This window comes from Trachymyrmex septentrionalis, unplaced genomic scaffold (genome assembly GCF_001594115.1).
Source record: "Trachymyrmex septentrionalis isolate Tsep2-gDNA-1 unplaced genomic scaffold, Tsep1.0 scaffold492, whole genome shotgun sequence".
NCBI classification, from domain to species: Eukaryota; Metazoa; Arthropoda; class Insecta; order Hymenoptera; family Formicidae; genus Trachymyrmex; species Trachymyrmex septentrionalis.
Window position 1 is genome coordinate 15,962 of NW_017305664.1, and position 17,966 is coordinate 33,927.

Below are 17,966 nucleotides of genomic sequence, written 5' to 3' on the forward strand. Positions count from 1 at the left end.
CTACTATTTTACAATTTTAAATGCCTGGCAAGCCTTGCTAGACTATTCCGCGGCCCGCACGCCGAGCTAGCGACGGGCGTACATTTGATACTAGTAAGGTAGACGTGCACGTATTCGGCGATCTTTAGAGATTAGTATTTCGTTAACTATTGGGAAAATTGTAAAATGAGGACTTTCTGTCTCAGTTTAGTCCGCTCTACATTTCCACGAATTCTGTCAGAAAAATTATCGGACACTTTATATATAAGATGTCTCATTTTAATTTCCTCAGACAAATATCTCGAAAAATATGGAAGATATAGAACAATATTTCAAATGAAAGTAGGACGGTTTCGGGGGCGACGAGATATTATGAGATATTTTATTCTGGCACATATTGACATAAAATATTAAATAACACGTAAACTATTGGTTTTTTTAATATCACTACCTTAATACTTTTATATGCAGAATAATTAGAAGAATCATATTGTATAAAAAAACATACAATTTAAAAGGGTGGAGACGATCTGTATATCTTTTTGACGCCTCCAAGAGAGAGCCTCTCAAGAAAAAAACAACTTGATAAAAATACATCCCTCTCGAAACCGTTCCACTTTTTTATTTAAAACATTTTTCTACATTTCCTATATTTTACGAGATATTTGCCTTGGGAATTTAAAATAGGACATCTTGTATATGTGTGTGTGCGTGCGTGTATGTAGGTATCTATTTATTTAAATTTATTGTTTATTTATCAATATAGTCTGGACTTTACGTTTCTCATTTGCTTGGGCATAAAGGAGAAGGCTCATTATTATCGGCTTTGAAGGCTAAAGGATGGTGTAACTTTATATCATCCACATTACGTTTTCCCGCCAGAGGCTTCAGTATTTTTAATATTTTAGTCGATTTGACCGAAGAAGGTATTAAGCACATCGAAGATATTGTTCTAATGGTATTTCAGTATATCAATATGCTTAAGTTGAAAGGACCAATCAAATGGATCTACGACGTAATTAATGAAATAAATTATAATTATGTAGAATGTCCGGAAAATTATGCGATCGCAATTTAAAAGACATTTTGTACTACAATATCGTATATTAAATATAAAATGCATTTTGTACATTTGCAGGAATATCAAGATATAACAGATATAAACGCTCATTTTATAGAAAAGATTTCGCCTCTTACTTATGTGTTACTTAAGGTTCGAGAATTGCAAAAAGTCACCATGAATGATTCTGCATGCGCGGACTCTAATTGGCGGCCGAACTTAATCGAGGAAATAATGGGATATTTGATCCCACAAAATATTATAATTTATATAACTGCAAAAGCATATGAAAATATAGCTGATGAAATTGAATGTTGGTATGGCACTAAATATAAGAAAGTGAAGCTATCCAAGGAAATAATAGACACATGGAATTCCCCTGGCTTTAATGACGACCTGAAATTGCCTGTCAAGAATGCATTTATAGCAACTACATTTGATATCAAGCCACAAACTAATGTAATTAAAAATATTATTTTTCATAATATTAATTTTTGATTACATCATGATACTCAAAGCAAAATCTCTATGAAGCGTAAATTATAGTAAGCGTGATATTTGACATGAAGTAGAATTTAATTAATGTTAGAGTAACTTTAAGTAAATTCTGTCTCTTTTACACATATATAGTTTTTATATAATAATACATGTGAAATGCGTTTAAATATTATATATATTTCTGTACTAATTTTACAAAAATATATGCCGATATTTAAAGATTAGTTTACAACAGAAAGCTAAGAGATCGTACATAAATAAAAAAAATGAGATGCAACAATTTTAGCTTTGAGTTGTTTTTGAACATGGTTGCCCTATCGTATTTGATCTCATTATGATTATATTTATATATTATTGTATATATTAACAAAAAGTTTTGAAATTTTACAGGTTGACAAATTTCCCATTATTTTGGAGGATACATTATTTGTAAGACTTTGGTATAAAAAAGACGATGAATTTCTTGTGCCTAAAGCTAAGATGATCTTCGCTTTCTTCAGGTATGTATTAAGTAATCGTGAAAGATATGTTGCTGCTTAATCGAATATGTAATACTGAAATATTTTTAAATGTAATTCTGAAATAGTCTGATAATTTAAATGATTTTTATTATTAATTATCAATATGATGAGATTAGTAGATATTATAATGTATTATACATCCCATAATATTAATAAGTTGGTTATTATTGAAATTACTTAAAAAAAATAAACTTAATTTTGCAATTATGATTCTTAAAATATTTAAAGATGAGAATGAAATATAATTCCCTATAACAAAAAAACATTTTCTATACTTATGCACAATGTTTGTTTTGTCTCTAATTTATAGTCCATTTGTTTCTATGGGTCCCCTTAGTTACAATTATACTAATATATTTGCTGATCTGTTTCGTGATTCTCTTGACGAATATACATATGCTACTGATTTAGCTGGTTTACGATGGGAACTAAATAATTTTAAATATGGAATAACAGTGAGTACATATATTAGGTGTACAAAAAAGTTCTGAGCTTTAGATTTGATACAACCGAAATAACAATTTAAATTTTATATATCTTCCCGCCCTTTTGGGGTTTTAAAACAGTAACATTTAACCTCCTGAAATGCGATACGGTTTGGCGTTTGATGCACATAACCTCAAAAATCAGTAGTGTTCACGATGGCAATTACAAAAGAGCATATTCGATTTTCCATCCACTTCGCGTTTCATCTGAAGAAAAATGCTGCTGAAGCCACTGAAATGATTTGTGCTGCATATGGAGAGAACGCTGTAAGTCATGCAACATGCAAAAGGTGGTATCAAAAGTTTCGCCAAGGAGATTTCAGTCTTAAAGATGAATCGCGTGCTGGACGCCCTGAAAAGATTGAAACGGACGAATTGCAAGCACTGCTGGATATAAACTCTGCGCAAACTGAAAAGGAGCTTGCAGAACAGCTTGGCGTTACGCAGCAAGCCATATTTTTTCGTTTGTTTTTAAATAAAGATTGAATTTTACAAAAAAAAGCTCAGAACTTTTTTGTACACCTAATATATAATAATAATAAAATATAATGTATATTATTTCAATAAATTTAAAGGTTTATTCGAATAAGTTCTTGTTCAATTTGTTATTAATATTACAATGTTTAAAACAAATGCTATTTCACATATATACATAAATTCCTTATTCATAAATCATTTATTTCTAATTTATTATTCGTAAAAATGCTCTATTCTATTCCTATGTAATAATGTTTATCAACTGTTTTATAAAAATATATTCATAATTTAAAAGAAATATCAATACTTTTGATAGCTCTCTATAGATGGTTATGATGACAAACAACGTGGCCTGTTAGAAAAACTCATGGATCGAATGATAAATTTTGAAGTTGCTCCGAAGAGATTTGAAATTTTGAAGGAAAATGTACGTACAATAAATACAATCAATACTTTTAATTTAATTAAATAACATATTTATGTAGAATTATTACAGTATATCAGGAGCATGAAAGATTTTGCTGCTAAACAGTCTGATGAACATGCTTGCTATTATCTTAGAGTCCTATTAGAAGAGAAAGCTTTGCTCGAGGAAGAATTACTGGAAGCTACTACCTGTAAGCATAAGAGAGGACTTGTACTTTTACTTCGTACTTGTAAAAAATTTTTTTTTTTCTAAATTTCTTTTAGTTCTTGGAACAATTACATATTAATAATGTACAATAAATATTTTTATAATATATTTATGATCATATTATTTATTCTATGATAGATTTAAATGTCGAGGGACTCCAGCAGTTTATACCACAGTTACTCAGTAAGGTGCACGTCGAGTGCTTGATATATGGTAATGTGACTGTAACGGAAGCTACAGATATACTTAAACTAATTGAGTTTAAGTTGACAACTGGAGTGCCCAACATAATACCCTTGTTAGAACAGCAATTAATATTGCCCCGTGAAATTAAATTAGAAAATGGTAAGCATATAACATGATCAAATTTCATTTACGATAATTTAAAAAAATTAATATGCTTATGCCGATTGCACTAACGATACTTTAATCTTCTCGTGGAATAAAAAGAAGATCAAACTCAAAAATTTAAAGTAGCTTTAAAACACGGCTTCGAAAAATGTACATTGAGAATATTAAAGAAAAAGTTGAAAATATTATCTGAACTACATGATAATGTGGACGACTACACATATACACATATGTACATTTTATTTTTGTTACGCAAATTCTAATTTACATAAAATGTTATACTATTTGATTAAAATGTGAATGGATCAATATTTCAAACATCTGATATTAGCGAGCGCACACGAACTGTTGAAAAATCTTCTAGTTTACAGTTTTCTCCGACAGGTTTACTCGGATCTATTAATCGGAAAATCATAAAATGATTTTCCGAAGCTTGAATCAATCCTTTTTTACGACCGGCTGCTTGAATTTGATCTCCTTTCTATTACATGGATTTTTTTAAAGCCGATTGAGAAGTAAAGAGAAACAGAGTTCTAAGTTCCTTGTTTAGAGTTAAAGTAACGTTGGTACAATTGGCCGTTAAAGAATTTCAACATAAAAAATTTTATTATTTCTATTTTCTAACAGTTTCGTATAAATACTAGGTTTATTGTAAATAGAAAAAATTTATAAATATGAAAATGAACAACCTAATCTATAATATTTTAATATAGAAAAGAAATATATGAAGTATCTTCCTTTTTTATATTAAAATAGATTAAAATAGAAGTAACACAAAATTATTTGTTATTGAAGTCATTTTTTTATCTATAATAAAATTTTTATCTTAGAAATTAGATTAGATTTTAAATTATTATTGTTTATATGATATAGTATGCAACAATTTGTAATAAAATGTAATATGTGTTTATAGGTTGCCACTTTCTGTTTGAAACAGAAAATAATTCAGATAAAAGTTCTTGTATAATGGTATATTATCCAACTGGTTTACAATCAACAGAGTCGAATATGCTCTTACAACTTTTAGCACAAATTATTGCGGAACCTTGCATTAATACTTTAAGAACTAGTGAGCAATTAGGCTATATAGTATTTAGTGGTATACATAAATCGATTGGAATACAAGGCTTGCAAATCGTTGTACAAAGTGATAAACATCCACAATATGTCGAAAAACGAATCAATTTATTTTTAGACTCCATGTTGGTAAGTAATCATAATTTAAATGGTAAAAAATATTATGTATTTGTGTTAGAATCCACTTATGTTTTTGTTAACCGTTTGTGTTGAATTTTTTAATGTATTTGGGAGTTAATTTAACATAATGATTATGTTATTTAAAAATGTTGTGTTAAATTGGTATTCAACATTTCTTAGAGCCAAAATGACATAATTTATGAGTGACCAAGTAACATAAAAACAATGTGTTTTAAAGCCTAAATTCCAAGACGACTGAATGAAATACTTAATTTAATATATTACAAATGTTAATTATACTAAAAAATATACTTTTATTTACAATCTGTGTCAATATTAAGTTTATGAGTACCTTTCTTATATAATAATTGTTTTTTAATGGATAATGTCCGTGTTGTTTTCTAACACGTTCATCTTATGTTAAATAGTCACAAAAATTTAAGTGAACTGTTTGAAACACATAACATGTGATATATACAATAATCCAATCGATTCAAACTTCTCAACAATGTACAAAATAGTAGTACATATTAATGCATTGATTAATAAAACTACATTTTCTTTTCTTACATTTTTCACACTGTATCGTATAATATCATAATCAATTATATTACTTTATGTTTTTATGTGATAAATATATTTCTGTATTTTTGTTAAAGTGAATATTACTAATAATTAAATTCCAGAATCACATATCTACTATGACAGAAGAACAATTTGAAGAACATAAGAAAGCTTTAGCTATATTACTTTTTGGAAAACCAAAAAATTTGACTGCAAGGTGTGACTTGTACTGGAATGAGATCCAATTCCAACAATATAACTTCGATCGAAAGAATATTGAAGTGGCTTACTTAAAGACGATATCTCGGCAGCAATTACTTAATTTTTTTAAGGTAATCAATTTATTCTTATATTATATACAAAATTATCATTTAATATTATTTCACAAGAAAAATGTTTTGTTATACAAATAAAGAATATAAAATGATTTTTTTATGAGATATAACTTTTGAGAAAAATAACTTTAGTAGCTGAAAAATTAATATAGTACATCTATCGTGTAAAAAATCTTCTAGGAAAATGTACATAGTAAGAATCGACGTAAATTGTCGATACATGTAATATCCACGTCATCGGAAAAGAGCTCATCTGACAGCACAATTGAAGAAATTGCTGATTTATCAACTGATGAAGAAGTTAAGAAAATCGATGATATTTTGTCATTTAAAAATAGTCAATCTTTGTATCCTCTAGTTAAACCGATTGAAAAATGTTTTCTGAGGAAAAGCATACGCCCTTCTAAGTGATAAAAAATGTGACGAGATAATAGTGAATTAAGCGAATGAATTTATTTACGCATAATTTTAGAAAAAATTTGACGCATTATTTTAGAGAAATTAATAAATCACTTGTTGTATTTAAGATGATTCTTAAATAAACTCACACAGCACCGAAAGTTTTCAGAAATATCTCACAAATAATTTTCCACAATAAACTCTCCCAAATTTAAAACAAAAAATTAAAAGCCAGGACGATTGAGAGTCGGCGATAATTAGTACGCAAAACTAATTCGTGAACTTTTATCCAATAATCTTTGAACGTATCGACTCTTTTTGGAGTCTTCTTCAGCAATACAAACATTAAAATTTTATCCTTTGCATGTCTAAGGATAAGTCACAATTAAATTTGTTGATGTACATTCAACAATATTAAAGTGACTTACTTAAAGACGATATCACGGCAGCAATTACTTAATTTTTTTAAGATAATCAATTTACTCTTATATACAAAATTATCATTTAATATTATTGCAAAAAAAATGTTTTATTGTAAAAATAGAGAATATAAAATGATTGTTTTATGAGATATAACTTTTGAGAAAAATGTATGATGTAGTTAAAACATTAAACTACATAATATAAAAAATATTTATTAATAAGAAGAAAAGCTAATGAGAGATAATGATTCACTCCAAACACGAAAGGAAATTGTCTTAAAACATTGGATCAAATAATGATAAGATACCGATTAATATTTCAAATTAATTGCAAATTGAAAAAAATCTTATAGAACAAAATTTGCTCCTTTTGCTTCAACGTTAAATAACTGGATGAAAAAAAAATCGTACGGAGCTTCGTAAAAAAGCAAAAGGTAAAGATTCGTTCTTTCGAATGATGTAAATCACATTTGTATACAATTTTTATTCCACTTCGTGAAGCTTCGCAAATTTCATAAAAAATTTTGAAATCTGATATATCTTCATTTATGTTTGTGTAACTTTATAAAATCTCCATGAGACCGTTTTTTTATGTAGTGATCCAAAAAATAGAGGTTTCTATTTGTAAAATTTTTTAAACATCCCGATATGACAATTTTTGACGAAGTTATTGTATCTTGAAATTTGCCTATTTTTGCAGAGTGAACAGGTGTTGCGTTAATTCTGTTGCCCAGTGTATAACGCATGTACAGAACTGACAAATAATGAACTATTTTGCATGTTTTGACAACTTTCTATAAATATTCACATATTAGTAGCGCGATAAAAATTACGAAACAGACGAGCTAGTTCTTTCGATGTAAGGCGATATATAGGGCGCGTATGATGTACTGTAAAATGCAATCTGATAGAATAATTTCTCTCATTTCATTCAGTTATGGCAGAGACATGGCGACGATGGATTGATATTTCTGTATATGGAGTTACGTTAATGGCACCGAGACAAGCGCGATAGTGAAACTAAAATATGAGCATGGCTTTACGCTCCGGCGAGCTAGCTAATAATAATTAATATTACATTTTGTATTCGCTTTCGACTACCGTATATAACTTTATCATAACGAGTACTGCCACCTGCAAAAAAATATTAAATCATAGGTAGCATAGGATCACGCGGTGATCGTATCTAGTAACTTAATACGACTCAATATAATAAGTTTTACAATTATTGCAAAATGATTTTCATAATCTGTTACATAGAGTTTTTGCAATTATTAAAAGGATTCTGATAATTCATTATATTGTAGCCAAAATTCGGTAATTTATTAAAATCTCTTCTCTACTGATATAATCCTATTCTTCATAAAATTTCTACTTCCTATAAATTTTCACAACGAAAAAATTTTCCGCCACCTCAGTAATCTCTAAAGGTCACTTCGACCAACTCCGATTCACTTTATTCGACGATTAGTCCATTGGAATTGGCCAATCGCATCTGTTGTTGACCAATGCGATTGGTCAATTCCAATAAATTAATTGTTTAATTATTTAAAATTAATCAGAGTTGGTCAAAGTGGCCCTAAGAGAGTCGTTACAGAGTCGTTATCAGAGAATGTCCTGACACACTCAATTGTATTATGTAACTAAATAAAACTATGCACGCAAAAAAAGAACTTAGTAGTATCAGTTAAATACCAATAATAATTGCTGGTTCAAATCTTGCTTTTATTATTAAAAGTTGGTTATTGAAGATAAAATACATTTGCTGCCGACGTTTAACCTCTTATTTTATTTAACCATTATTAGTTAAAATTAAAAGCATACTTAATATGAGTAGCTAAGTAAATGACAGCTATTTCTCTATCTTAATCAAACATTCCATTCGCAATTATTTCTGGGACGTTGCCGATTACCATTTTATTCTAGCAGAGAATATTTTTCGCTGCAGCACCTAAATTTTAGGCAGCAGTTAATAAATTAAACTTTAGCAGCAACGACATTAGCTGTCTCTATTATAAAGATACATTTTAACTGACACTGCAGCTATATTTTAGCTGCGTTGGCTAATCTTTTCTCTGCGTGTGTAAATAGATATCGTCGTATATAATCCTCCATTACAATTATAAAAATATTATTCAGAATCAATTATTCTTTTTATGCGCTATGGAATACGTATGTTAATAGGAAGAAAATGAAAAACTTGACGCTGCTTAACAGAAATTATATGCAATGTATTAATTCTAAAATGATAAATACAAATGAGCGAGATTATTTAATGCTAAGATATGCTTTAAATGGATCATAGAAGATTCAATCTATTAAAATTTAAAGCAAATGGAGATAAGCAATTAAAAACTCTATTCGTTATTATATAACAATCTGACCCTTAGTGATCAATAATATAATAGAGTATAATTAAAAAGTGATTAAATTGTTAAGCAATTTATTATTTTGTGTTTATTATATCTATATTTTGAGTTTTATGAAGTAATATACACAACAATCGGACTACATATTCCATAATCGGACTTCACATCGTTTCAAGATTTAACTTGACACTGTGCTTATTCTGCTTTTCTTTTTAAGTTAATAATGAGGCTATTTATAAAGATCTAAATTATAAATATCTCGTCATTAAAGTGTAAAATGTATGAAAGACTTGTGTTAAATGAATTAAGAGCGGCCTATTTTCCTATACATAAATTTACGTATCAATAGCAAGATTGTATCATTCAATATTGATAATGTTCTGGGGGTTAAATGAATCATATCGGCATAATTACACAACCATTCGTACTTTACTCGATATATTTGGAATTCGCCGTGTATCTTAATAGATCCACGAACACGCGATCGCGAGATTACGAATCGATTACATCGCGATCTGTTGGAAGACAATACGATCGCCGTTACAATCACTGAGCTCGCCAACAATGAAGTCATGCATGAAAACACAAATCGCCTGCTCGCACATAATATTAGAAAATCACCGGATGTCTAATCGTGGTTGGCTGCTAGCAGCCAATACGTCAGGTGATTTCACAGGTGAACGACGGGGCTCCGTCGCACCTTATGTAAGTAGGTACACACCGGATGACGGTTACGCTTAGCTTACACGTGAAAATGCAATTCCATAAGATCGAAATTTTTTCTCAAGAAAACCAAAGTATTAAAGGATTTTTTTTTCTAAAAAGTATAGAAATTTGCTTTAATAGTAAAAATATATTTTTGTTTTAAAAAATTATTCCGTAAATACTCTCTTGTAGCTTTACTTTCCTCAATCTATCTTTACTTTGCAGTTTTAAAGATCAGAATTAAAAAACATAAAATCTAAATCTCTCAAATCTCTCTCTCTCTCTCTGTCTCTCTCTCTCTCTCTCTTTTTCTCTCTCTTTCTGAATGAAACAAGATTTTTTACTCAAACATATAAAATAAATGAATTAAGAATATATTTAAAAATTTTTGTTTCGATAAATAATACGAAGAATTCTTTTCTCGATTCTCGATTATCGCGTTTACGCGGAAATCGTAATTAATATTCCGATTCATCTGCCGTAAAGTCTGCGTAGGATGTGGGAATTTGTGGCTCTCGATAGGTAGGTGAGGACTGTCGGAATGCCTCGTAAATAACTGCGATACCGATGCCTCCCGGTATCAATACCTCACCCTAATCGTATACCATTCTGCAAGAGACGGATACGGCCGATTGGTTAAACTGAATTAAACGGCCCGCTAACCGCAAAAGAGAAAGAGAGAGAAAGAGTGACGCGCGTCGTTCTTATCAGTTGGAAATTATTACCGGTAATTTACCCCGCAATCCTTTTGCTCCTGGACGCATTCACACCTGGGTGGCTTGCAGAAATACAGACGGAACAGAGATCAGAGATCGACTTCGCAGCATGTATTAACTACCGACGCCTACTACGTAAATATCAACAAGTCGAGATTTTATCTGGGCGATATGAATTTGATATTTCGATTTGGTTTTTCTTTGTAAATCATATATTATGTTAAGTTTTATAGCTTTTACACTAAAATTATGTATTATTTAATGCACACACAGTACTTTCTTTCTATAAAATTTGATCTCTTTCTTAAAATGAAAAAAAAAAACAACTTACTGGTGTATAGCATACTCAATCAATTCAATTGTTTAGAACTTTCATAAAAATAAAGACATTATAAAAAAATTTTTTAGTTGAAACGTTAGACATTAAAAAACATAACGATAACAAATGTATGTATACTTATTAATAAAAAAATTATAAGAAATGGAAAAAGCATTGTAAAAAGAAAGCCGGGTATGTCATACCGAAAAAGTGTGAAAGATCAAAATATATAAAAATATGAAATGTTATAATTAATTAATAAGTTATATCGTAAAAATACAGAAAAATAATATTATTGTATTCTTGGTACTTCTTATTAGTACCAATTTTATGTAATTATGTTAAAATCGAAAGATCATCTTTCAAAGAAAAATAAAGATTTGTGTGAACTTGCGCGTCAATATATTGACATGCCACTTAGATACTAGCGATATCCAAACATTTCCACACGTGTGGGCGGCAGTAACTCAATTCGCGAGATTTTTACCTTTCCGGAGTCTTACTCTTCCCAAGGTGCGATACTCGACGATAATTGTTTTTAGTGTCTTCTCACCACCAGGAAGGCAGACACGACGACTTCGTGCTAATCGAAATCGTAAATCCGACTGATAAGAGCGCTGAGTGTTCCACGTACGACATATTTGTTACGCGGAACGAAGCTTTAAAGCTGTTTTCGCTTCTTTATACGGCGCGTTATTATCGCATTCTCGGACGTTGTTACGTTCCGCAAGATCTTTGCTCCCGTCGCGTTACAACGAGGCGTGATCTCGTATTCGTAGGCGGAAATGATAGGCGATCATTTTACATCATGTGTAATAATGAATGAGAATAGCTATCTGTGTTGCAAAAACGATTATGGTAATTTTAGAAAATTTTAATCTACCAAATGTATCGATGCAAATAAAACGAAAGTTAAAATTTGTCTTAAAACCATTTAGCTTCTAGTTATTTTAATGGAACATAAAAAGATGCAAAATAGGAGTTAAGGAATAGACATAGTTACTGCTATGTATCGACGTATTATATGCAGTTATTATATGCTCTGAGGCCGCGGATAGTTAGAGGACCACCAAGGAAGGCCGAGTTACGTAAGGTTAATTGCGGTCATTCGAACTGCCATGCAGTGCTCGATACTCGTGCAGATTGCGTCAGTGCGTGTTCTGTACATGTGCATCGACCATAATCATAGGGACCTTGCTCCCGGAGCCCCCCTCTGATACTTTATGTAACGCATTTGTGGAGCCGGTTAGAGAACTATATCCGTAAGCTCGCATTATTTGCCGTTCCGAATTTGAAATGCGACTATTAAATTCATTTTATTAGCTTGTCCATCTGTCAGACTAATCCGCAATTAATCGCTATCGCACCGTTATCTCGCTTGTAATTTATGTTAAATTATTCTGTCTGGCCCCCGTGTTCCAATAAAGCTGCCGCAAACATTAATTCTATTAACTACTTCGACACAGTAAAGCTGATATGTCGAAAAATAACGTTCGGAAAAATTTTTGCACGTTCCGAGGAAAATTGCCAACGAAGGAAGATAACTGTTGGAGAATTTGTTAAATGTAGCTTTCGACTAATTATGTGAATCACACAATGACCAGCCTATTAACCTTCGCAGCCGTTCGCTACGTATAATTGCGGACACGAACTATTTTCCTTGTCTAGACTCATTGACATCGTTCTCCGAAAAGCAGCGGGAGGTGCTATCGCAACAAAAGAAGAAAAGGCGAACGCACGCGAAGTTAAACTGTACATATATTCTACTTAGAGATCTTTCAAGTAGATCCATTTCAACGTTTTTCTTTTTCACAACTTCCTTGCGAAATCAGAAAAAAAATTTAGCAAAAAATTTACTCTTCTTTCTACACAATTTTATAGAAAGTTACATAAAAAAAGTATTGCGTGTGCTGAAATTTAATGTATTTATATTAAATTACAAATATAATAAATAATGTAATAACAGGAATTTATCGTAGCAAGCCATTCAGATATACTTTATAAAAATTCTTAATGTCAGAAAAAAATATTGAGATCATATTCGACTCTATACCATTATGAAGTTAATGAAAACAAAATTAATAGCGATAAAATATATTAAGACGACTAATACGTAGAAATTAAGATGAATGTGGAATTTATTCACAAATATTATAATTTAGATAGTGGTACGTCCAGATGCAAAACATGTAGATTACCCTCCTTAAAATTCAAAGATTCAGCAGTCTGAGAGACACGCATTGGTCTTATCCAGCATATTCGTAAATTGCAAGCTAACGCTTAATGTCATGCTAATTCTTTGCAAGATGATACGCTCGAATCATCACATGAATAGAAATGGACTTTAATTTATTCTACGAGTAGTTGATTTGAGCGAGGAAAAAATATTATTTCTCAACTGCACTAATAATGTCTGAAAACGTTTAGATTGTCAAAATATTTTGTGCACACACAGTTTTTCTCATATAATACATCTTATTCAAGAAACCAGAGTTAAATATAATAGATATGCAGTTCTCAAACTAATTTTATTTTAAAAAATAAAAATAATCGATGACAAACAATAATTTCAAATTAGAACACAGTAAAATATAAAAATAAAATACAGAATCAAAAATATAATATGCATAATGTACAAAATAAAATAATAATTAAGTGTAATAATTAATTAAAAAATATAAGTTTCACCAGAGAGAAGAGTAAATAATAAAAAAGTTAAAATAGTGTGCTTAACATTTGGCCACGGGAATATCATTTTTTCTCATGTAACAAAATCTCTGCTTCAGATGCTTACCCTGCCTCGAGAAAGTAACGGCATATCGAACGAAGAAGCGGAGGCGTCAAGCTCGGTAGTGTCAGCAACACCTTTATGGGTTTAACACTCGTTAAATGTTTATGTACATTTAGTTGAGTAATATAAGGTACAAACAAGCAGGTGCACTCATTCTTTCCACCTCAGGCAATCTGACACAAATTTTTCAATGAATAATAATGACTATTATAAATACATAACAATATGTAAATATTATTCGTTATATTTATTATTAACTTCTTTTTATTGCTTGATACATTAATGAGCCAAAAACAATCGAATGCATATAAAAATATTATTTATAATAAATACATATTTAAATGTATTTCAACGAATTATTAAATTTTATAAAGTTCAACATGTGCAAGTAACATTATTATACTCCTCTTTAAAATAGATCTGTGAAGTTAGCACGACATTCTATTAATATAAAAAAATATTTATAGTTTCAATAGCACTCTCTCTCCTCACAGTTCTACAGTTCTATATAAAAATAAAACAAATTCCGCATTTTTTATATTAAACAATCAAATATAAAGATATGACTTCACGAATCTAGCACCACACTTTTTCCTCTAAAGAACAAAAAAAAACCGAATAAATATTACCACTTTTGACAATAGTTCCCGTTAGATTTACTAAAATTCTAATGATATATACACTTTAAAATAAAATTCCAATAATTCAATTTTTATATTTTAAATATAGAAGACAGAACGACATTTGAAGAAAGTGCTGATTGCTTGTAGCAGTTCTAGCGACAGTTCTTTTTAATTCTAGCATAGTACGCTCTACAATTTTAAACAAAGTTCCGATCGCTATATATTTTTAATTATTTTTTTAATATCAAGAACACGACACTTAAAGAAGCTTGTTGTATCAAATTTTATAAGCTCCCCGGAATGACCTCCCTGTGAGCTCTGCTAATTTTTTCCAAATTTGAATGGGGCAGACCAGCTTCAGAGACAGAGACTCAACTGTCAATTTTTAAGAAATTTCATTCTTTAGAGTTATATTCCACTCCAAAGATTTTAAAGAGTACGTTTTTTTCGTTCGTTTTTATAATAAATTTGTTAAAAAGGATACTCGTGTTCATATTTGATTAACGAGATTTATTCGCATCAATGCGTTATCATCGACATGTAAAATCGACATGTATAATTATGCGTGCACATGTCGGAGTTCATTCGGACTTTAAAGTCCACTGGAGCACAATCAGAACTCGAATGATCAAGCGGCAAAAGAAAGACGAACGAGATATCAAGAAGAGGAAGAACCTTTACATGGAAATGGAGGTATCGTGTATACCTAATTATTGTCGCTATCGCGGTATTAGTCATTCAGCTGTTTATAAATGCAGCCGCGACGGGCGGGAGAAACTGCATTTAATTCCAATTAGCCGACTCGACTTAAAACCAGTTCTGAAACGCGGAGAATTTTGTCAAAAAGAACTTTGTTGCTTCTTCTCCTCTTGCCATTACTTTCTCAATACGTCAAGAGATATTGTCAGTAACAACAAATTAATTCCGGCTAAGGTTTTTTTAATCAATCAAAACAGAAAATAAAAAATATATTAAATAAAAAATCGTAAAATTTAAACGTAACAATTTAAAGGTTTTATTTTTATCACTGATGTTCCTATTAATAAAAATTTCAAAATACATCAATGTGGCCCAATCGTCAACGTATAAAATTATAAAGATAAAAATTAGACAGAAAACCTAAAAATAAGTAATTTAATTTTAAATTTAAATTTAGATATTTAAAAATTACAATCTATAAAATATAAGTCATTCTACAGACAAATACACTGGAATCGTGAGTTTATAGAGAGCTAGAAGCATAGAATATTTTATCATTGTTGTGTACAGTCATTCGGTTAATATAGATATACAATCTCCATGCTTCTTCTTCCATACTGCTATTATCAATTCCGTTACTGGTATGGTTATCGGTACGTTTCCTAATATAAATAATTTATGGCGTCGATACAAATGGAACTGCTGATACGTGCTGACCTCGAGACACAGAAAACGAAGTTTCGGACGAGTATCGCTGGCGTGATAATGCCATCGGTACGGACAGTAAAACGATTTCACGATGCTACAACAGTGTACTAGCTACGCGACAACAAATTCGACGCAATGCAACAAATTCGAATGCATGTATACGTTAATGTCGAAAGACAAGACTTTGGTTAACTGGAATATCAAACATCTAGCATTCTAGCCGAATGCATTAGAACGTCACGTCCCTTGCAATATAACGGCAAGCATGCGCTCGTGACTCGAATCGCTGCCGGCGAAAATTCAATTCGCCGTGCTGATAATTCCGCAGGAAGGGCCCCGTCAGGCGGCGTTAATCGGGGCCCAGTGAACTACCTGGCCTCGCGATGCCACTCGCGCTTCGGGGTGTTCCGCGCGACCACGCACCGTAGCGAGCACTCTCGATTTGCTCCTGTCCGGTGCACCGTAATCATCGCGTCAAGTCGAGTAGCACGATAATGACGGCCGGTAATTACAAAGCGTTACGCTCGCGACGCGACCGCGCTGCCCTGTTACAGTCAGAATTAACGTGCCAACGTGCACTTCGGTATGCCGACTCTCCAAGATGAACAGAGAGAACGATTTTGTCACGCGGAAATCGCGCACCCACGATTCTGCTCGTAGTGCTCACTTCCGTGAATATTTAACGTCAAGAGGAAATTACCATGGAAGACTGTCCAATTATCCAATCTAACCGAAGTCACCAGTGAATTTGACTGAATAATTTAAGATGTTGGGTAACATGAAAGATTAAGATATCGAATATTATTATAAACTTCCTTCATCCTTTCCTTATTACTACTTCTGCAATATATAAAAATCGAAATTTGAATTAATATTGATAATATATATAATAATTGTGTATACATGTGTTGATAATAACTTCAAATTATTATTAATTTAAATTAAAAATAATCAAAAGTAATATAAATTATAAAATATATTTTTGCCTATCAATTTTTATTCCTCCCATTCCTTATTTTATGTATGTGTTAAAGTAACTTATTCTTAAATTGCTTAAAACCTAAAAGAATTGTGAATATCAAATGTACATAGGTAGACTCGAAAGTAGTTCGTAGACCTCGCTAAGAGATAGGTAACCTTGCAAGGCCTCCATACAACCTCTCTCCGTTTCTCTCCCTTCGAAGAACCCGCTACGAGGTATTCAATGGATGGAAACTTGAACTGAAAGGAGCTGGTCGCTCAAGAGGCTACCCGCGGCGTTTAGCGACTGCTAAATGACTCTAAACATTCGTCGCGGAATAGTTGGTTCCGGTTTTACATTAAAAAAAAGATCTTTATGGTTGGAAATCTCTTTCGGCAAATAACAATCAATGTGTGATGAAAGTCTTTTTACCAGATATGCTAATACTATATATAAACACAGACTGTAAATATGAATTTTTGATAAAAAAAAATACTTTTTTTCTTCTAAAAAAGAGAAAGAGCGAAAGAGAGATGTATAATTAAGCTAATATAATTATTAAATTAATCTTGATTACGTTAAACATTTTCTATGATGTATTTATATTTATACAAATTATTTTAAGTCATTTTTTCAACTATATAGTAGTTTAAAAAATTATACGAATACATCGTTGAGGCTAAGAAATTAGCGAGTATCAATTTAAATAAAATTTTAAACAATAAAATTTTTCCTTATAACATAAAAAACGGACAAGAATAAACTTTATTACAATAAAGAAATCAGAAAAATGTACGAACGTAATCTTCGAAAGAATTTAAGAAATGTTAATGAGAATTGTAAGAATACCGGAAGTTGTCGTTTCAACAATTTATTCTCGAATTATCTGCAACATCTGTTGCGGTAAATTGAGTTCTTTGCGGGAGTACGTCTGTAGGAATGTGCGCAATAAAATGTTTATTGAATCTTTAGATATAATTAACTGGGAAATTTATAACGAGCGTAGTTCTCGCCTCAAAGATTCTTCCCGATTGACTCCCAAGTTAACTTGGAGGAATTCAGATCGTTAAGAATCCCTTCTTTAGTTAGAAGTGCATTCTTCGTCACGCTCAAGGATCAAACGTATCATTCGCGTATGTGTGGTCCCTTTGTT

At 31.0% G+C, this 17,966-nt stretch overlaps 1 protein-coding gene across 1 annotated transcript in view; it reads left to right on the forward strand.

The window, feature by feature from the left end:
* LOC108751535 (insulin-degrading enzyme-like) overlaps positions 1–6,561 on the forward strand; it is an 8,387-nt gene extending 1,826 nt beyond the window's left edge. Inside the window, exons 4-13 of the mRNA XM_018491771.1 lie at positions 746–994; positions 1,118–1,498; positions 1,928–2,037; positions 2,369–2,513; positions 3,337–3,447; positions 3,517–3,637; positions 3,793–3,999; positions 4,919–5,211; positions 5,889–6,098; positions 6,282–6,561. Coding sequence (XP_018347273.1) covers positions 746–994; positions 1,118–1,498; positions 1,928–2,037; positions 2,369–2,513; positions 3,337–3,447; positions 3,517–3,637; positions 3,793–3,999; positions 4,919–5,211; positions 5,889–6,098; positions 6,282–6,512 — 2,058 coding nt within the window. The 3' untranslated portion in view covers positions 6,513–6,561. The remainder of the gene's footprint in view (positions 1–745; positions 995–1,117; positions 1,499–1,927; positions 2,038–2,368; positions 2,514–3,336; positions 3,448–3,516; positions 3,638–3,792; positions 4,000–4,918; positions 5,212–5,888; positions 6,099–6,281) is intronic.
* The last annotated feature ends 11,405 nt before the right edge of the window (positions 6,562–17,966 follow it).